General features: G+C 41.3%; 1 protein-coding gene across 3 annotated transcripts in view; it reads left to right on the top strand.

Annotated features, from left to right (window-relative positions):
- Nucleotides 1-3,966: 3,966 nt before the first annotated feature.
- Nucleotides 3,967-18,170, top strand: part of IDE (insulin degrading enzyme) — a 58,634-nt gene continuing 44,430 nt past the window's right edge. For 2 of the 3 annotated variants that reach the window (XM_074155122.1, XM_074155121.1), the window contains exons 1-4: nucleotides 3,967-4,079; nucleotides 14,101-14,285; nucleotides 15,713-15,920; nucleotides 16,742-16,911. In XM_074155122.1, coding sequence (XP_074011223.1) covers nucleotides 3,967-4,079; nucleotides 14,101-14,285; nucleotides 15,713-15,920; nucleotides 16,742-16,911 — 676 coding nt within the window. Of the gene's footprint in view, nucleotides 4,080-14,100; nucleotides 14,286-15,712; nucleotides 15,921-16,741; nucleotides 16,912-18,170 lie in introns of those variants that run through there. The other variant, XM_074155124.1, reaches the window with a different exon arrangement.

Below are 18,170 nucleotides of genomic sequence, written 5' to 3'. Positions count from 1 at the left end.
CTACACAGTGTATGAGCTAAAATGGGCTACACAAGGGTCTCCACATGCAATTACCAGTGAAGAATCACCAGCAAGTAAACCTCTTTGTATTGAACATTGTCAGAGTTTAACATTGTTTAATATTATTGATGACATAGGAAAAATTGACTGATTAATTGCATACTCACATTAAAGGGGAGATGACCTGCACCTCAGATAAACATATAGCAATTTCTAGCATTTGAACAGCCTCTCCAGGTGGCCAGTAATATTCTAAACTCTGTGTTGTAAACATACAGAAAGTTAAACAGTAAGGGCTCACACACACACTGTTCTGGTATATTCTCAGCTGAGGACAGGTTCTCCAGTCAAAGTAACAGGATAATTATTTCAATTAAAGATTAAATTTGCAATAATCTACAATAAAATACAATACAATTAAATTCAAGCTACATTAAAATAACTACCTTCTTAAAAATTAAAGACTCGATGGATATGTAACATGATTAAAAACAGCATTGGTTTCAACTCACCAGGGAAAATGCACAGAATAAAGGATCTCTTTTTTCTGCATGCATGCGAGATCACTGTCCAACACAGACACAGATGGTAGCACTTTTAGATCTTTTTATAGTTACCATAATAAAAAATTACTACCACACATAGGGACATGTATGCATTTGCATAATTAGTGCAGAGGAAAGCTAATAATTTTCCATACGCTTACCTGTTTTCAGTTAAGGTATGCAGCTGGATGGCATCCTTTACATAAAAAGAAAAGAAACAACGAATGGGAAAATTGGAAACACAGAGACCTGACAGGACCCACTGAAGTCAACAGAAAATGTCTCCTTGCTTTCTCATTATCTTTAGACTTTAACATTTTAAAATTTAACTCATTCAGTATTTTTATACTGAGAGCAGTCAACAAACCATTTTTTTGCCTTGTCATTAAATTTCCACTATTTATTTTGGAGTGGAAATAACAATCATAAGCTATGCTTTTCTCAGCCTGAGGCCGGTTTACTACAAAGCCCTTTTATATACAATTACAATTTGAATTTAATCCAGAATTTTAGCTAAGTGGAAAAATATGGCTCCATTATAAGCATATCACGCCCATACCTAGAGTTTTACGCTTGCTACCTCTTAGCTTTCAAGAGGAATATAAAATACTGGGTTTATTCTAAATTATTTGTAACCTGCCTGCTTTGATTGATAACTTTCCCTGCACTGTACTGTTATATCACATATCCTGAAGAGGGATCTCCACACTGCTACTCCGCAAGGCTTCTTCATGGAAATTTTTGAGTAATTTTTGCACTCTGAATCGTACTTAAGTTCATTTGATCTTTTGGACAACACCTGCTTTTTCACTAGGGCAGGTGAAGAAGGCAGGACTGAAAGCATCAATTGTTATGAGCAATTAAAGTTTCATCAGGAAGAAACCTTAGTTTCTGGACTACATCAAGAAAGGAATTTTACTGAAAGTCCTCTTTACTTTTGCTGATGCTGTCGTATTAAAATATCCTAGAAACATGGAAAAGATATCAAAAATAGTGGAGGGGTGTAATTTTTGCTACTATAAACTGAAACACAGAGGGGTTAGATTATCAGAACACAATCTGCTCTGAATAAACGTCAGTGCCATTGAATTGCCGCTAAATAAGCTTACAGTGGTGAAAACAGGTGTAAAGTACAGTAGGTGTGACCTGTGTTGCACACCTCTGCTGCAATACTTGTGTTAGATACATGAGGAGGTGTGATCTTTCATCACCACAGAAGCAGGAGCGCTTGCTTTACGTGCCAATATTAGCAGACCACCAGGGTTTTGCTGGTGCAGTCCGCTTTGCTTTCCCAGAATTGTCCGTGTATATCCTAGGCAAGACCTATGGCTAAAGGCAGGATTTATCAGAGCAGCTAAATATACATCAGGCCAGCATTAGCTAATTATATACATTCGGCTACATTAGGCTAGCAAACTTTCTGTCAGGACCTGAAAAGGGAATGAACTGCCTGAAACTGTGTAATTTTTAAGCTTTCACCCCGAATGGTAAATGATACAACATGTCTGCAACTTGCGTTAACAATAAAGGCAGAAGGATTTATACTATCTATCCAATTTAAGAGGGTGACTCCACTCCTCTTAATCCCTCGGTTCAGAGAGGGAGGAGATAGATCACAAAGAGGCACTAATCTGGCGGTGTGCTTTCTGCCAGGCACAAATGGCATTACCCTCTGACGCACTGGCAATTGCAAGGGGGCAGAAGGAAGGTTTAAGATCTTACCATTTATCCTGTCCTCTTTCCCTCCAGCCTGGTCTTGAATTTTACATACACTAGGAAATGGAAAAAACCCAGACTGCCTCAAACTAGAATCCCATGAGGACAAAGATATCCTTCATTTTCACAGGAGTTAACATATTGTGTAAAAATTAGGCTCCCACACAGTTCTAAATCCAAGCAGCTAATTTAGGTGAAAACTACCAACTGCCTTGCTCCAACCAGGATTAGTTAACTTGAGAGACAGTTCTGTGTCTAAACTGAGGCCAGAAGTGTGGGTGTACTTGATGTAGACACGAGTGCTTTAAATTGGGTAGCTCAGGTACCGGTCTCTATAGCAGCGCAGACCTCAGTGGAAACCAGCAGCTGAATGTCAACCCAAATTCCCTGACAGATCGTGCTGACCATATGGAGTAGTATGCTGCCACCTCGAACGGCTCATTTGACCAAAGCTGACCAGTTTAAAGTTACCTCCAGTACCTCTTCAGTCCCATCTTTGGGTGCAGAAATAACCTTAGCTAACTCCTCAGGTCACATCTTTATGCCTTTGTATGACAGGAGGAAGGTTCTGTGGACTTCCAGCTGTGAGATACCACCTGTAATAAAAGGCAAGCAGTGGGGAAGTGTGAGATGGTATCCCCTGGACTAAAATCAGGCTTTAAATGTAGCACATCCTTCTTTTTCTTTTTTCTTTTTTGTTAAGCTTTGAGAAATATTACATAGGAAAATAGATGCTGAAGAAAGCACATTACTAGACCTGCCAACAGTGGGCTGTTTCGGGGTGGGTTTTCTTTTGCCTAGAAAAGGAGGTGCAGCAGCCAACCACAACCACGACTTTCCCACAGGGAAATCTACCCAGAAAAAAAAATATCCCCAGAAAACTCAAATAGATGGAGCTATAACATAACTTCAACCTTACGCAGCATTTACACCCCGTAAACCCACCCTGCGCGGGGGTCCCGGTTCCGATCCCGAAGCAGCGGGGCCCGGTGCCGCCGGCCTCCCGCGGGCGAGGGCGAGCTCCGGCGGGGCCAGTTCTCCCCTCGGGGCGGGGGGGGAAGTTTTGGCACCCGCCGCCCCGGGAGATCTGCAATCTCTGCCACTCAGGACGGCACCGCGCCCACTCTACTCCAATTACGAGGCGCCTAATTACCTTTTGTCTCGGCTTTCGCCGGCAGGGACGCGGAGCCCGGCCACCAGGAAGCGGCCGGGCCGCAACACGGTCCCTTCCCGGGCGCAACCCAGCCCTTCGGCGGGGCCGCCCCGCCGCCCTTCCCGCCGCAGCCCCGTCCGCCCCCGCCGGGCGCGGCTCCCCGGCCTCCCCCGCCGCGACCAGTGTCGCCCCGGCTCCCCGCCCAGCCACCCACCCCCTCCGCCGCCTCCGCCTCCTCCCAGAGGCCCCCGGCCCCCTCCCCAGCCGCAGCCGCAGCCCCGGCCCTCCCGGCAGCAGAGGCAGCTTCCCGCACCCCCAGGTACGGGCCGCGCTAGGCCCGGCGCGGTGGCGGCGGCCCCGCCGGGCGCGGAGGGCGGACGGGACCCCGAGGGCGCCGGGGAGGGATTGGCCAGGCGGCGAGGGGAGGCGGGCGGAGAAGATGGCGCCGCCGCCGGCCGCCGCGCCGAGGAGCGGCGTGTGCTGAGGCGAGCGGAGCCGGGCCGGGGCGGGCGGCGGCGGGGAGAGGCCGGGCGCTGGCGGCGGAGCCGGGATATGCGGCAGCGGCTGCTTCCTGTGCTGAGGCGGGCTCTGCTGGGCTCAGCGCGCCCCTGCGCCGCCCCGGCCTCCCGGTTTTCCCCTCAGAGCCGGCGGCGCAGCTTTCTCGGGTACGGTGGGCGTGCGGCGGGGGGGGGCCGGGGCAGGCCCCCGGATCCCGGCGGCGTGCGGTGGGCGGTGAGGCCGGAGAACTGCTCCTGTCCCCCGCTGTGTTGTGTAAGAGGTGGCGGCGCGGCCGGGGCGGGGGCACCTTGTGAGGCCGAGGGAGCGCCCGTCCTGCCCCGAGCGCGGCTTCGTCCCCGGGTCTGTGGGAAGCCGGGGGAGCGCGGGCCGCGGAAGCGCGGGGCCGGCAGCGGAGCCCGCGGTGGGGGAGCGGGGTCAGCGGGCCCGTGTGGGCCGGGGAGGCCTGCGTCCGGCCCGGCCGGGAGCGCCCGGTGTGCGGCGGGGCGGCCGCGCTGTCCCCTGTCTCCCTCCGGTGAGGGAACCGGCTTGGCCACCGGCCGCAGGGCCGTGGCGCGGCTCCAGCTGCCCGGCGGGCTCGCTTTGTTGTTTCTTTCCCCCGCTCCCCTCAAAAAAAAAAAGCCACCCTGGAATTTTCGTCTCGCTAAACTTGCCGTGTCGTCCTAAGCCATAAATGTAAACAAAAGCATGTTGAAATTTTTTAAAAAGAAGCTGCTCTCAGAGTTGCCCAAAGCCGATGGCGGCGCCGGGCGGTCCGGCGGCGGCACCGCGGGGCGGTGTGTTCCCGGCTCCGGCGGAGACGGTCCCGCCGCGGGGGGGGCAGCGGGCCGGCCGCTCGCCATGGCTCGCTCCTGGGGCGAGTCACACCGCCTAACAACCCGGCAAAGTTCTTCCAGGAAACAGCTGGGCGAGGGAAAAAGACTAAGTTCTGTTCTTTCTTTAACGCTGTGTTATTTCAGTAGCAAACCCTATATTTAGCGCTGCAAAAGATACGTCAAAAGTAGCATCTTTTGGTAAAAAAAAAAAAAAGAGTTATGATGACTTGTGCTGTCAGTGCTCCTGTGTCAAAATTCAGATGCACTGTTATTGTTCATAATTGCTATGTGTGCTGCAGTGCTGTAAGGTAATCTGCAGCGTGTATCGGGAGTGGGGCTTTTCTCAGGCTGTAGTTTCTCCTGCTACATTACTCCTCTTTAAGCATGTTAATATATGCAGTATTTGGACTTAACTTTATGTATGCGAGCAGGCCTGTTGTGTTTTTGTACTGCCTACAATCATGATGTAATCATCTGTTCAATCTTAATTGTGAATTAGGATTTACATAAATAATAATGAAATGAGAGCAGGCATAGTGCTTTCACATGATTTTTTTTTTTTTAAGATGGGTATGAAAATTAAGAATTTTTTTTTCAATTACATGTTCCCTGTTTCTGACTTTTGTTCATATTTTCACCTTTTTTTTCAGCTTTAACTTTTTGTTCTCATGCAATTTTTAACCTTCATCTGCACATCAAGTAGCAAGATCATTTCTCAGTTAGAACTTCTTCTCTTCTCCTTTTCATCTCGTGTACAGCATTGAAATTTATCTCTTCTGGTTGGGGAGTCCCTAGAAGGGTTTATATTTGCATGTTGCCATGCCTTTTTGCTCCCTTTCTCCTTTCCCTCTTCAGTCGCTTGTGAGGCTGTAGCTTAATCCCTGAGATGAAATGGTACCTTTGGGAGTTTGATCAAAGTGTCAAGGATGTAACATATTTTGCACATGAATAGAAAAGTAGCTCCTTACCCTGTTAGGTCCAGAAGGAGAAAGAGAGAAGGGACAAAAAGTTCATTACCTCCAGTGTTTCACTGAACTGGAAAGTCATGGACTGGAAGCTAGGGGTCATTGCAGGTTGTTGTAGAAGTCATTTACTAAAAATACTGTCAGACCGTTTGAGAAATCACGTATTGTGTTGATATTTTTGATATATTAATTCTATTGTATTAGATGCTTTTGTAATATTTTTGATAGTTCCATCTTTTAACAAGATAGGAATCAAAAAGTTTGTAATAAAAATGTAGAGGAATCGATTTAATTGGTTCTGTTTCTACAGTTGTGTATTTGTTTGTGTGTTGTCTGTCAGTGGGCATCTTTATGTTCTCTGCTTTTATGATGTCTGTAAGTTGATAAAATATGCTTATAAGATAGCACTGTATATATGCAATAAGGTGATTTTTGATGGAGCTTGTTTGAAAGTTGCTTCACTGTAGCTTTCTACTTAGATCTGACCTTCTGCAGCTTGTTTTTAGAATGAGTCAGAACTATAGTTTGCCTGAACAACAGAAATGGGAAAAGATGCTGTGGAGTTGAGAGTTTGTTTACAGCGTTAACAGTAAAACTGGAGTCGAATTGTCCAAAATCATGAAAACTAAAATGCAAAATAGGTAAACAGCCAGGACTTCCTTCGTTGAAACACACCGCTGACTCTCCTAACCTGCTGGTTGTTGTAGGTGTGTTGGTGGTGTCAGAGCTGTAGTGTTAGATAAGTGATTTCTTTTAACGTGGGATTACAGTACTTTTCATGATTCAGAATCCTAAAGTTCTTTTTGGTTTTGTTCCTAGATCAGATATTCTTGCCAGTTCTCTCATCTTTCTTGTTGTTATGCAGTATAACTAAAGTTTTAGTCTCATCTTGGTGTTTGTTTTTTTTTTAATTCAGACCTCACAAGTTTTTCTTTTTGAGGGTATAAGACAGATGGTAGCATAAAGTGTTAAGTGAGTTGGCTTTACAAAGAGTCTCGGGCAATCTGATGTGCTACTTGCAGATAAAATGTATGAAATACACATCAAAATACAGTTAGAATAAAGCGCGGAGGTCTCTCCTGCAGCAGCCAGTTTTACGTTTCTCAGCGTGTGCGGGGCCCTGTGCCAGACACAGACACTGCTGCTGCACCGTGCAAGGAAAGCAAGGAAAAGTGTTAGGGAGGGAGGAAGAGAGGATGAGAACCACTGGCTTGCAAGTGTTCAGTGCATAAAGCAATTAATGGAATTAATGAGTGCATTTATGAAGAAAATTAGTAAAATACACTTTCAAGCAGCTGGTCATGTAACACAGTCTTATCAGCCTTGCTCATAGCACGCAGTTTGAGAGACTGATGAAAATAACAGTGCACACCAAAATACTGTGCCAGATTTGTGAAATCGTTCTGAAGGTCCTATATCATCATATCATCTGAAGATTAAAAAAAGATAATTTTACTGAAATTTTAAAAAGAACCAATCTTTCAAAAAATGGAAGGCTTCAAAGGCCTTTTGGAATTTGCCTAATTTTCAACAGTCTTGTAACAAATTGAAGCAAAGAAGTGCTAGGGAAAAATTTAATTTCAATTGTTTTCTATTTCTGGTGAACCTGGATAAAACTTGTTTGCACTGGAGAGTGTGTTCTGATGGATTGTTTGGGGCAATTTTTGAAGAGACAGGAAAAGTAAGATTTAGAAATTTTAAAAAACTTGTTATCCTTTATTGCTATGTCTGAAATCAGATTGTATAAAATCCTGCCTTTTTGTTTGACTTTTACCCAGTGCTTTGGAAGCTGTGGAATGGTCAAGTTCAGGAATGTAGCTTTAGGGCGGTAAATTAGCTTCACGGTGTCTTGATTGTGTATCCCATCCTGTTTGAGCAACACGAAACTCTTGAAAACAGACATCGTTTTACTGCTCTGGCCGGTTACTCCGCTGGGGCCTGGTCTTACCTGTGGAGCTCCCAGCGTACTTGTTTTTGCCAAGTCCACACGTGGTATTGTCTCATTAATGCTGCCGCTAATTCCTGTACTGTCTTTCTACTATCTGTCCCGTACTAGGTTCTGCTGCCGCATCGGCAGTGGGACCAGGGGCAGACCAAGTTTCACTGCGGTGGATGAGGAGCTGTAGGAGTTGGACCTGTCTGGGAAAGAGCAAGGCAGGCATCTGCCCTGGCCACCATCCTTAGGAGGAAATTTTCCGAGTCGGTTACTGACAAAAAGCTGCAGATGGAGGTTCTGAAAATGCCTTAATTGTAGTGAGACTTTCAGATTTTTTTCAAAATGAACTACATAACAAAAACCGTATAAATATTCATCATCTTCAGACTTGCCCAATGTGGCATGGTTAGTTCTTAATAACTTGGTAGCACTGGTTAAATCATTGCATGTCTTTATAGTTGGAGCTTTTGTGTATAAAGTAATATGCTGAATTCCTGATGAGTTTAAAAGTAATAAAACATGCTAATGTTTTGAGCTGTCTGTCTACATCTGCAGTCTACCTGCCTGTGTGTGCAATCAGATTTATTTAGATCAGCGTCAGGAGTGTGTTGGGATCTTAAACATTCTCTAGCTTTGTGACAAGTCAATTCAGAGAAGATTGATGCTTTACGGATGTTGAATCATGTGAACTGTTTCAATCTCTGAAAGAAGGCCTGCTAGGTTTGTCTACAGATGAACCTGTAACCTGTAAGAGTTATGGATAGTTTCCTGAAGTATCCTTTATGGTAATGATCAGCTGAGTTGATTTCAGTTATTGTTTGTTGGGGTTTTTTTTGAGAGTACTCTTTCTCTGCTCCATTTTTTTTTTTTTTCTTATTACACTCCTCGTAGCAGAACTTAGTAAAAACATTTGTCTAATTTTAGGAAAAAACCTGTACTGCCTACAGTTTAGACTAAAAAAAAAAATTAATTATAGTATATAAGTGAGTTGAGAAGTTGAGAGGAGGTAGGTTGTTGGTTGACTTACTGCTAACGTCCCTGTCACATCCGAGGATGTCACAATGCCATTGAATTCTGCTGCTATCCTGAGGAGAGGTATGTGCAGAGAGGAAGAGGAGGGGTGAAGGCCTGTAGAAGAATGGAGATTTATTTTATCGTTGCAAAGCCCTGAGCTTGCAACTGAAGAAGTTCATGGCCTCCTTCGGAGTGCTCAGTCCGGAGCCGTCGGTAGTCCCTGTAAGAGAGGTGGGGAAGCGTGGGCCTCCTGCCGAAGCACGCAGCTCTTCCTCCGCTCCAGGCTCTGGCAGCTGAAGAAACCTGCCTGTAAGTCACCGAGAGCTGAAACCAAGGTGGATGTGTAAATAATGCAGAGAACAAGGCATCAGTGGTGGCTCCCTGCAGGACAGAGCAGAGAGCGCTCAACACAGAGTCACTCTGGCAAATGGCAGGCAATTAGGTTTGGAATAAAAAAAAAAGAAAATAAAAAGAAATGGATATAAATAAAATAACTTGGAACAGGTGCAAAATGTGAGATTGAACGTTACTGTGGTCTCTAATAGTTCCAGAGACACAGAACTTGAGTAACGGTTGTGTTGCAGTCAGCACATCAGGTGTATTCAAAAGACAGGTGAAACATGAGTCGAAAACGGGAGCAGTTCAGATCCTACAATACACAAGTGTAAGCTTCAGGTCAGTAGGTTGCAACACCCGCATGTGTGTCCATAGAAGCAATTTGGGTTCAGCTGCATAAAAGCTTCAAGCAAACCCCAAATTTTAAGGCAACTGATACAAACTGAAAGCAAGTGTCAAAGTCTGCTGAGCTGGTGGTTGTTGCCGCTCTCTGGTTACTGTGAGCTGATGGGAGTTTGCAGCCCTTCATCTGCATCAGACCTGTGTGCCAGCATTTCACTTAAATATGGGCAGCTGGTCATGGCAAAAGAAAATATTGAAAAGCACTTTGGAGTTTGTGCTTTGGGGGTCATATTTTTATTAGCTAGTTACATACTTGTGTTGAAGCAACCCGCAGGAGTTTCTGCTAATTGGTTTTCAAATATGGTCCTTTAATTGTTCAAACATTGAACTCAGATTTGACTACACTATCTAATTATTAATTAAAGTAAGTTTACGAAAATAACTCTGAAAGATTAAAATAGTTAGGCAGAATCATATATCACTTAATCCTGCTATGTAATACTCTGTTTGCAGGCGGACCCGGGCATCCCCAGAGAGCCTCACTGGTTCCAAGGGACTGCCTGCCTGGAAAGCGTTACAAAAACGGGGCCTCAAAGAACAGAATATAATTTCACTTCAAAGTGCTATAATTTAAAATTCAGCATCTGTTTTAGCATACTTTTATTGTACAAGTGAAGTAATTTTGATGAGGAGGAAGAATGGCTATAATTCCTAGTAATTGAATAGGGACATTGCTCTCAGTTGAAACATCCCCGTTCTTTTTTTCTTTCTAGCTTTGTCATCTTGCCACCTGTAATTTTTGAGCCAGTGGAAGAATTCCTAGTGCCACAGTAATGCTTTGTATTTGTTCCTGCCGTCTTGCTTTATTGGGTCTTTCTCTGTTGCTTCTGTTTTGTGAAAGCAGCATGACAGTATTTCTTCCAATGACCTTTTTATTAGGATATTAGCTCTTCAATAAACACAGCACCTAGTTTGTGGGTGAATTTCTTTGCTACTGACCATCAGCATTCAATGCTCACTGTAGTGACAGCGTAGCAAGCAGATACAGCACATGTATTTCAGGACAGCATCTGAACACAACTTCAGAATTAAGCTACTTTTCAAAAAACTACAAGAAGTATAGAATTCTTTCTGTTCCCATGGCTTTTTTTCCTATCGCCAAAAGCAGTTCTATTGTCAGAAAGTGCTTTGTAGTGTTTTAGGATCCTTGCGTGTAAGAATGGAACATGGTATTTACTGTTGTAAAGAAGTTGCATTTAAGAGAACTTAGAAGTTGCACAGAAAAGCACTCATATGAGGTAATGTTTAATATTATGTCTTACAGTTTACTCCTTAAGAAAAATTCATTTTACACATACTCTGTCTTAAGTGAAATTTTCTTTTGTGGCTATTGTATTCTAGTAACAGCACCCTGAGGAAGGGCTCTTAGGCAGGAAAGTATTTGTCTTGTTCTTTTGATGCAGTGCCTTCCAGGAGTGTTGTGTTAGTTGGTCAGTTCTTGCTTTTATATGAGTTGTGTAGTGCTACAATTTAGTTTGCAGGGAAATAATTGTGGGTCACTCACGCCAACCCATCTGCAGTGGAAGAGAATGTTGTTGTCACAGTGCCCATTGAAGTAACAGTGAAGGTGGAGGTACAAGTTTAGGTCTTTGGTTTGAAGGCTTAATTACTAATTTTGACCTTTTGAAAATTGTAGGTTTTTCCTGTACTGAAATTTGACTACCAAGCTGGAGGTAGCCTATTAAGGAGGCAGAAGTAGGGAATGATAACAAAATGAAGTGGAGGTGTACAGCTTCACAAGACATCGATTGAAATCTCATAAGATTTCATAGAATCTGTGTAAGTTGATGAATCACATGGGAAAGATGAGTCATCTGAACAAACAGTAAAGTTCTGTGACTTAATGATGTGGTGTAGAAATAACAAGGAGATACCAGATGACAAGGAAATTGTATAACATTTTTAAAAAAAAACCAAACTTGCAAAGTTTGTAGTATATATGCGTCTTATGATAAGCAACTAGTATCTTAGTGAGACGGAATATTTTAGCTGAAAACCAAGTGGTAGGTGTTCCTTAGCAGAGGTGAAATCAGGAGATTCAGAGACCTCTTTGCTCTCCTACATACTTATATTTGTCAATCCGATAGAATTGTGTGCAAGTGAAAGACAATAAGGAACAGTTCAGTTACTGATTTTCATCTATGAAAACTAGTATCTGTTCTTGCTTCTTAAATTTTCCACAGTATCTTAAGTTTAGTAGAGCATTTCTACTTAGGACTGTGAATTTCAAACAAGAGGCATCATTTAAATCATAAGCATGGATTATGTCAGTGCTGGTGATGCAGAGAAACATAGATGTTGCTGTACTTGGAGCATTGGTTTTGAATGGTAGCTGTGTTTTTTCAGAAGCAGGAAGCCCACAGATCTTCCAAGCAGGATTAGCCTGAGTGGATAAACCTAGTGGAAACTAGATTAAACTAGTGGATAAATGATGGGTTTAAATGAGAGTGTAGACATTTAAATTTAAATTCAGCGTTTCAATTCCTGTTTAGTGATTACGTTGACTGCAGTTTTTTTAAAAGAGTAATTCATAGTATGAAAACCATGTTTTACTAGTGGAAGTGTTTCCTTCTGAAATGCATTGAGCTGCATATTTTAAAAAGTTACTTCATATTGTTTATGGCTCTTGCTTAGAGACATTCAGATTCTGATTATTCATTGGCGCTTTCTGTGCTTCTATTTTTTTATTTGGATTGTAATTCCTGTTTGTAATTTCTTATAAGAGCGCATTATAACTTAAGTCTATTTAAAAGTTCCAAAGTAATCTTTTAACTTCTTTCAAAAGTATTCAAAGATCTAATGTTTACTGCTTTTATTTTTTTTAACAATAATATCTTCTCCAGTTAACATGTGCACCTCCTTCCTCAGGCATAAATCCAGTCTTATACAAACTTTCACTCAGCTGCAGGTAAAAATCTTAATTTTCTGTTTGTGAAACACTGTTTTTCACTGATTAGACATTAATAATTCATAATTCACATCATAATTCACTGTAGACATTATGTTCATAAAATTTCTGTCCATAACATGCTGTTAATAATGAGCTCTTTATCAGCAACATTATAATATAGAACACCAACACTGGTGACTGTGCATCTGCTGGCTTCAAGTTGGCTGTTTTTATACCATAGAATCACAGGAATAAATGGGAAGGAGGTAATCCAGAGGGAGAGTAGCTTGCAGAACTGTTTCCCATTTTGAGAATGATACGGTATTTTAGGAAGGAGATTTTATTAGCTGACTTGCTCTTTCATTTGTAATTTTAAACTGTAAATAACATATATAATCAGATTTTACTTTCCAAAGTTGTTTGTTGTGCATTTGCTAACACTGAGTATCCAGTCGAAGAGAAGCCAGAGAGCTAGTTCATGTCACGACTGAAGAGCAGAAACAAGAAGTATGTTGAGAACTGTGCAGTCATGCATGTTCCACATGCCACGTGGTCTCAAGGCTTGTATATGGCCTTAAAACTTGGGTGAAGTTCCTCGAACCATACAACCCGAAAATGGAAAAGTAAATACTGTGAAACTCCTTGTTATCTCTGTGATACCGACAGACCATGCAGAATTTCTCATGCCTCTCTGTGTGTGTTGTGGTGGGAAGTTAGTCGGATTTGATTTTCTTTGTAAGTGCCATTAATTCAGTGATGACTAATGAAGCTCCTGTAGTAAGTTACTTGGTAATATGGCAAGCAACATTTCACCCTAGGAGAAGATTGAGTTTGGTTGGTACTATATATATATTTATAACGGGCCTCCTTCTAGAACCCTTCCCGTAAAACAGGGTTAGAATTCAGTGGCTGTTGCGTACAAGAACACACCACGTGGTTGGCTCAGAGCATAGTGCTCTCGTTTCTGGGGATTGCTTATTGGGTTTTGTGTGTGTGTATGTGTGGTTTGTTTGGGATTTTTTTTGTGTTGGTGTTTTTGTTGTTGTTTTTTCACATGCAGCCAAGTGGTTCCAATCTACCTCCCCAAATATTCAAGTCTGTATGTCTCACCTTTGCACTAGGCATTTAAAAAAAATGAATAACCGGTTTGTACTTTCAGAGTCACACTTAGTTTCTTAGCACTTCAAAATTGTTCCATTAAAGAAGCATGTCTTGTAGCATGTCTGTTAAACTAATAGTAGTTTAAACGTGAGACAGTCTATTTCTGTTTATCATGGCAATTCTGCAGTGTGTTTGTATTTTTATGGCAATATTGTAAATGGTGTCACCCTTTCTTGCTTGAGTGTACAAATCCAGTGATTTGTTAGTAAAATTCTGTTTGTCTAACAATTGCAAAGTTACAATATTCATAATATAACTAGCAATTCAGATACATTAAATACTTCCCCGAAGCCTGAAAGAATACTTGCGATAGCAACATGTGCTTCGCTTCATTTCGTTTCTATTGTAATTGAGTAAGGGGGTGATATTTCTTTACTAAGTTATTTTTGTAATTACTGTTAGTATAAAACTTGAAACATTCACTTACACGATCTACAATTTCATCATGTTGCTTGGTCTTCAGGGTTTTTTTTTTTGGTTTGTTTTAACAATATCTCTCAGGATCTGAACTATACTTTTAGGCCAGTTCTGTGAATTCTGCACAGAACTAAACCTGCTGTCAGTATCGTCCAGTATTCTCTAACATAACAGTGAAATACTAGAAGGGTTTAAGTAAAAATAGTAAATGAAATTTCTTCTGTTTTCTTTAAGGTTTCAGAAAGAGACAGACAACAAAATGAACAATCCAGCTATTAAGAGAATAACAAATGAAATTATCAAATCGCCTGAGGATAAACGAGAATATCGTGGACTGGAATTGGCAAATGGCATTAAAGCTCTTCTCATTAGTGACCCAACCACAGATAAGTCTTCAGCAGCACTTGATGTGCACATAGGTATTTAATGCATGTTGTATTCATTGTGTCATTAATAAAAATGCTTTAAGTTTTGTTATCTTAAATTGCAAATAAGCTGACAGGAGTGGTATCCAGTTGGCAGCCTAGCCTTTTATTGTAATTTAGAGTTCGTTTAATTCTTTGACACGTCAAGTTGAAAATTATTAGAGCTAATTACATTCTGTTATTATACTGTGTGTTTACTCAAGTGTAGCTCAATCAGTAGAAAGATTTCTTTTAACCATTAAGTTTTGTGTTATGAAAGATCTTTTGTAAGCAGAAAAGGGGCGAGTGTAAGTGCAATTCTTCAGACAGCTCCATCTGTCATGTCAGACTTTTTTTTTTTTTTCTTCATGTTGAGTTGTTGATGTGTAGAGATGAGAAGATGCTGTAGTGCTGGAGGAGTTGGAGAGGCACTCCTTAGCTCCAATGATGCTTAAATGTGCAAAGGGAAATATTGGAAATAGAAAGAGAAGGCAGTTACTTTGACTCTTTGGAATAATGGAAGACTTTTCTTATATCTGAGGTATTTCTCAAGCTTGCAAACTTCTCAGTTGCTTGGAAAGTATGATGTGTGCACGTACTGCCTGAGCATCCTTACTCGTTACCTAAGCATCCTCTTGCCATGTTTGTAGTGGGGAGCTCTTGCTGCTGTTGGTGTTAGGAGAGAAGTAGTAGAGTACCTTTGAAAACTTCTGGCCTTTTTGCTTATGGAGATGGCTGTCACTAATCATTAACTAGTTCAGAGGATCCCATGTGAGGTTTTGTTAGGTACTCTGACAGTGATAACCAACTGCAGCGTCCAGTTCCTGCACGTGTACTAGAGGAGTTGAGTCTGTTGTCTCCATCTCTGCCCTCCCATTGCACATGGTTGCGCACTCCAAAGGGCTGCCAGACTTAAACTTCCACCTCTCTGGCTTCCGTTCTTGCACCTCATTATGGTTGTGTACTCTGTCTGCCTTCACACCGACTAGCTGGTCATCAGTAGCTGCTTGTGTTCAGGCAATTACAGGTTATCGTTCGTCCTATAAACCACAGGGTAAATACCTCCTTAATTGCGGTTGGCAGTCGCTGCCTCCAAACACAGGGCAGTTACTACAGTCGAGGTATAGAAGTCAGAACATTGTGATCTGCCAGGTCTTTACAGATTATGAGTCATGGACTTCAATTGAAAAATTGTTTCTATAAGGCGATGCAGACTTACCTGGAGAGGCAGTTGAGACACTAATTGGTTCAGTTACTCATTCTACTTTTTTTTTCTTCAAGATTGAGTTTAGTTGACTATAGCTACACAAGTGTCTGCTTTCATCTACAGAATTGATACAATTGCCTGAGGCAACATACTGTAATATAAAGAACTTTTTAAAAGACTTTACTTTTTAGTATTACTTTTTATGAATGGTTATGTGAAATTTTTCCTTCTACAGGTTCCTTGTCTGATCCCCCCAACATTGCTGGGCTTAGTCATTTTTGTGAGCATATGCTGTTCCTGGGAACCAAGAAATATCCAAAAGAGAATGAGTATAGCCAATTTCTTAGTGAGCATGCCGGGAGCTCAAATGCTTTCACGAGTGGAGAACATACCAACTATTACTTTGATGTGTCACATGAACATCTAGAAGGTGCACTGGACAGGTAAACACTTTTTTTTTATATTTAGTTTTTTGTTATATAGATATTGGAAATTATGTAAAAGTGTTTTGTGCTATTTGAAATTCTGTAAAAGTGGGGGTTTTTTTTATAGTTTTATCATTATGATATCAAAGAAAGGGTTGAGAGCACTATCTTTTGTTAAAACTGATACCGATACTTTTCAGTTCAAAAGTTTTGCTCACATTTTTTCAGCTAGGAGAGTTCTTTACTGAGGCAGAATTCTTGAAGTTCAAAGGTTATGTTTACATTTAATATTTTTTGAAATGTGGGACACAGAATATGATCATGAGCTTACGCATACTGTGTATTATCAAATACTATGCTTTCCATAGAATCTTTATTTCATTGACAGCAAAAGAAGGATAAAGTCTAGAAGTATATTAGGATGCCTTTAGTAAAGGAACTCACTGAAATCTCTGCCTTTTGTGGGAGGGGACAGAAATTGAAAGGTGTGTAGTCAGTGAGGTAAAAAGTGAATTTTCCCTTTGGATATTTGACAAGGCTGACTTGATTAGAGAGATTAAGAGCCTCCTGCAGCTAAACTTCAAAACAGTAGAAAGTTTCCGGATGTGAATTATGATACAAGGTCCTTGATCCTTGTAGTACCTTATATGATGAATACTTGTTGTCTGCATTTATAGATAACGGAAATGAGAAACATAGTGAATCAGTGTCAAAACTGCTACAAAATTTATAAGTTCTGCGTTAAAAAAAAAATATTCTGCTGTTTCCAGGAGCTGAATACTTTTCTGCTACTGTTTATGTATGGTACTCTTGACTTGAATTAAAATTTTTCTGTTCAGATTCGCCCAGTTTTTCCTGTGCCCTTTGTTTGATGAAAGCTGCAAAGACAGGGAGGTGAATGCTGTTGATTCTGAGCATGAGAAGAATCTGATGAATGATGCCTGGAGGTTGTTTCAATTAGAGAAGGCTACTGGAAACCCCAATCATCCCTTCAGTAAATTTGGAACAGGTTTGTCAGAATGTAATTATCCATCCATTGGAGTTCTGTGTAACATACATAGTATTACTGTTTATATAAAATGGTTAAAGACAGACTGAAACAATTCCCTTTTTTTCTTCTCCATGCATGTTTATTATGGTGCTTTATCACATTTTCCACATGGTGGACCAAACAGAGCTAGACAAAAACATAGGAAACAGAATGATCCAAGACTTGCAGTACAGTGATGAAGCATCCTTTATGATTTTGATAATTACTGCAGTGAATGCTATTTTCCAATTACTGGGTTTGTCGTTATTTGGTGCTATTAAGTCTTTGTGCATAACAAAGTGAATGAACTGTGTTTAAATTGTTGTTGGCCGCATACTTTTTTTGCTAACCAGTATTTCATTAGGACTAGATGACAATGACTAGGTTGACTCAGATCAGAAAAGTAATGTGAAAATTGCCAATTAAGAATATAACAACAACATCTTAAGCATAAGCCACAACAGTAGTAGACAGATAAATAAAGTGGTCTTGGACAAATCCCTATCTTATGGCTGTAGGTTTTTTTCAGACTTTATTACTCACAGAACGCGCAGTAGCAATATGAAGTAAAGATGCCAAAACCTCAATTTAAAAAGCATTAAAGAAAGATACCATAGTTATGGTCAAAACAACAAATGTTTGATGCTCTGGCAGAATTTTAAATGTGTTTTTTCTCATAGAAGTTATTTTCTACATTAATTTATTTTTGAAACTATCAAAGTAACAGGGCTATTAATTTATGCACTGCACTTTAATCCTTGAGCATGGTTGTGTTTTGTGTCTGGGTCTTTTTGCTGGATGAATAGTTGAAGCAAATATTGGCTACAGTATATTAAGGTGTATCTGTGATTGTAGGATTTGCGCGCTGGCTGTACATGTGTAGCAGGCGTGCTCTCCCCATCCTCCCTTTCTTGCTGGTTTTCCTATAAACACACAAGTCAACTTTTCTGCTACATTTTCTCGCCATATTCTTTCTCCTCATCCATTGCTCTCTTCCATACCTGGCCTGGTTGTGGCTTAAGGGAGCTACTGATGTCAAAGTTAACAGAGTATTAGTATATAATTAGTATATATTCATTTCATATACTAGGTTATAGTCTGTGGCACACGATGCCACAAATAATTTCACACTGTCATTCCTGTGACAGGAGTGTGTATATGGGAGTAAAACCTATTCCAAACGTGCCAAAGAAGAATCTTTTTCTTCTTCTGAATTAGAACCTGGGCTTGCTTACATT

The sequence above is a fragment of the Numenius arquata genome, chromosome 10 (assembly GCF_964106895.1).
Source record: "Numenius arquata chromosome 10, bNumArq3.hap1.1, whole genome shotgun sequence".
Lineage (NCBI taxonomy): Eukaryota > Metazoa > Chordata > Aves > Charadriiformes > Scolopacidae > Numenius > Numenius arquata.
The sequence above is the reverse complement of the archived record's forward strand: the minus strand, read 5'-3'. Positions and strand labels throughout refer to the sequence as shown.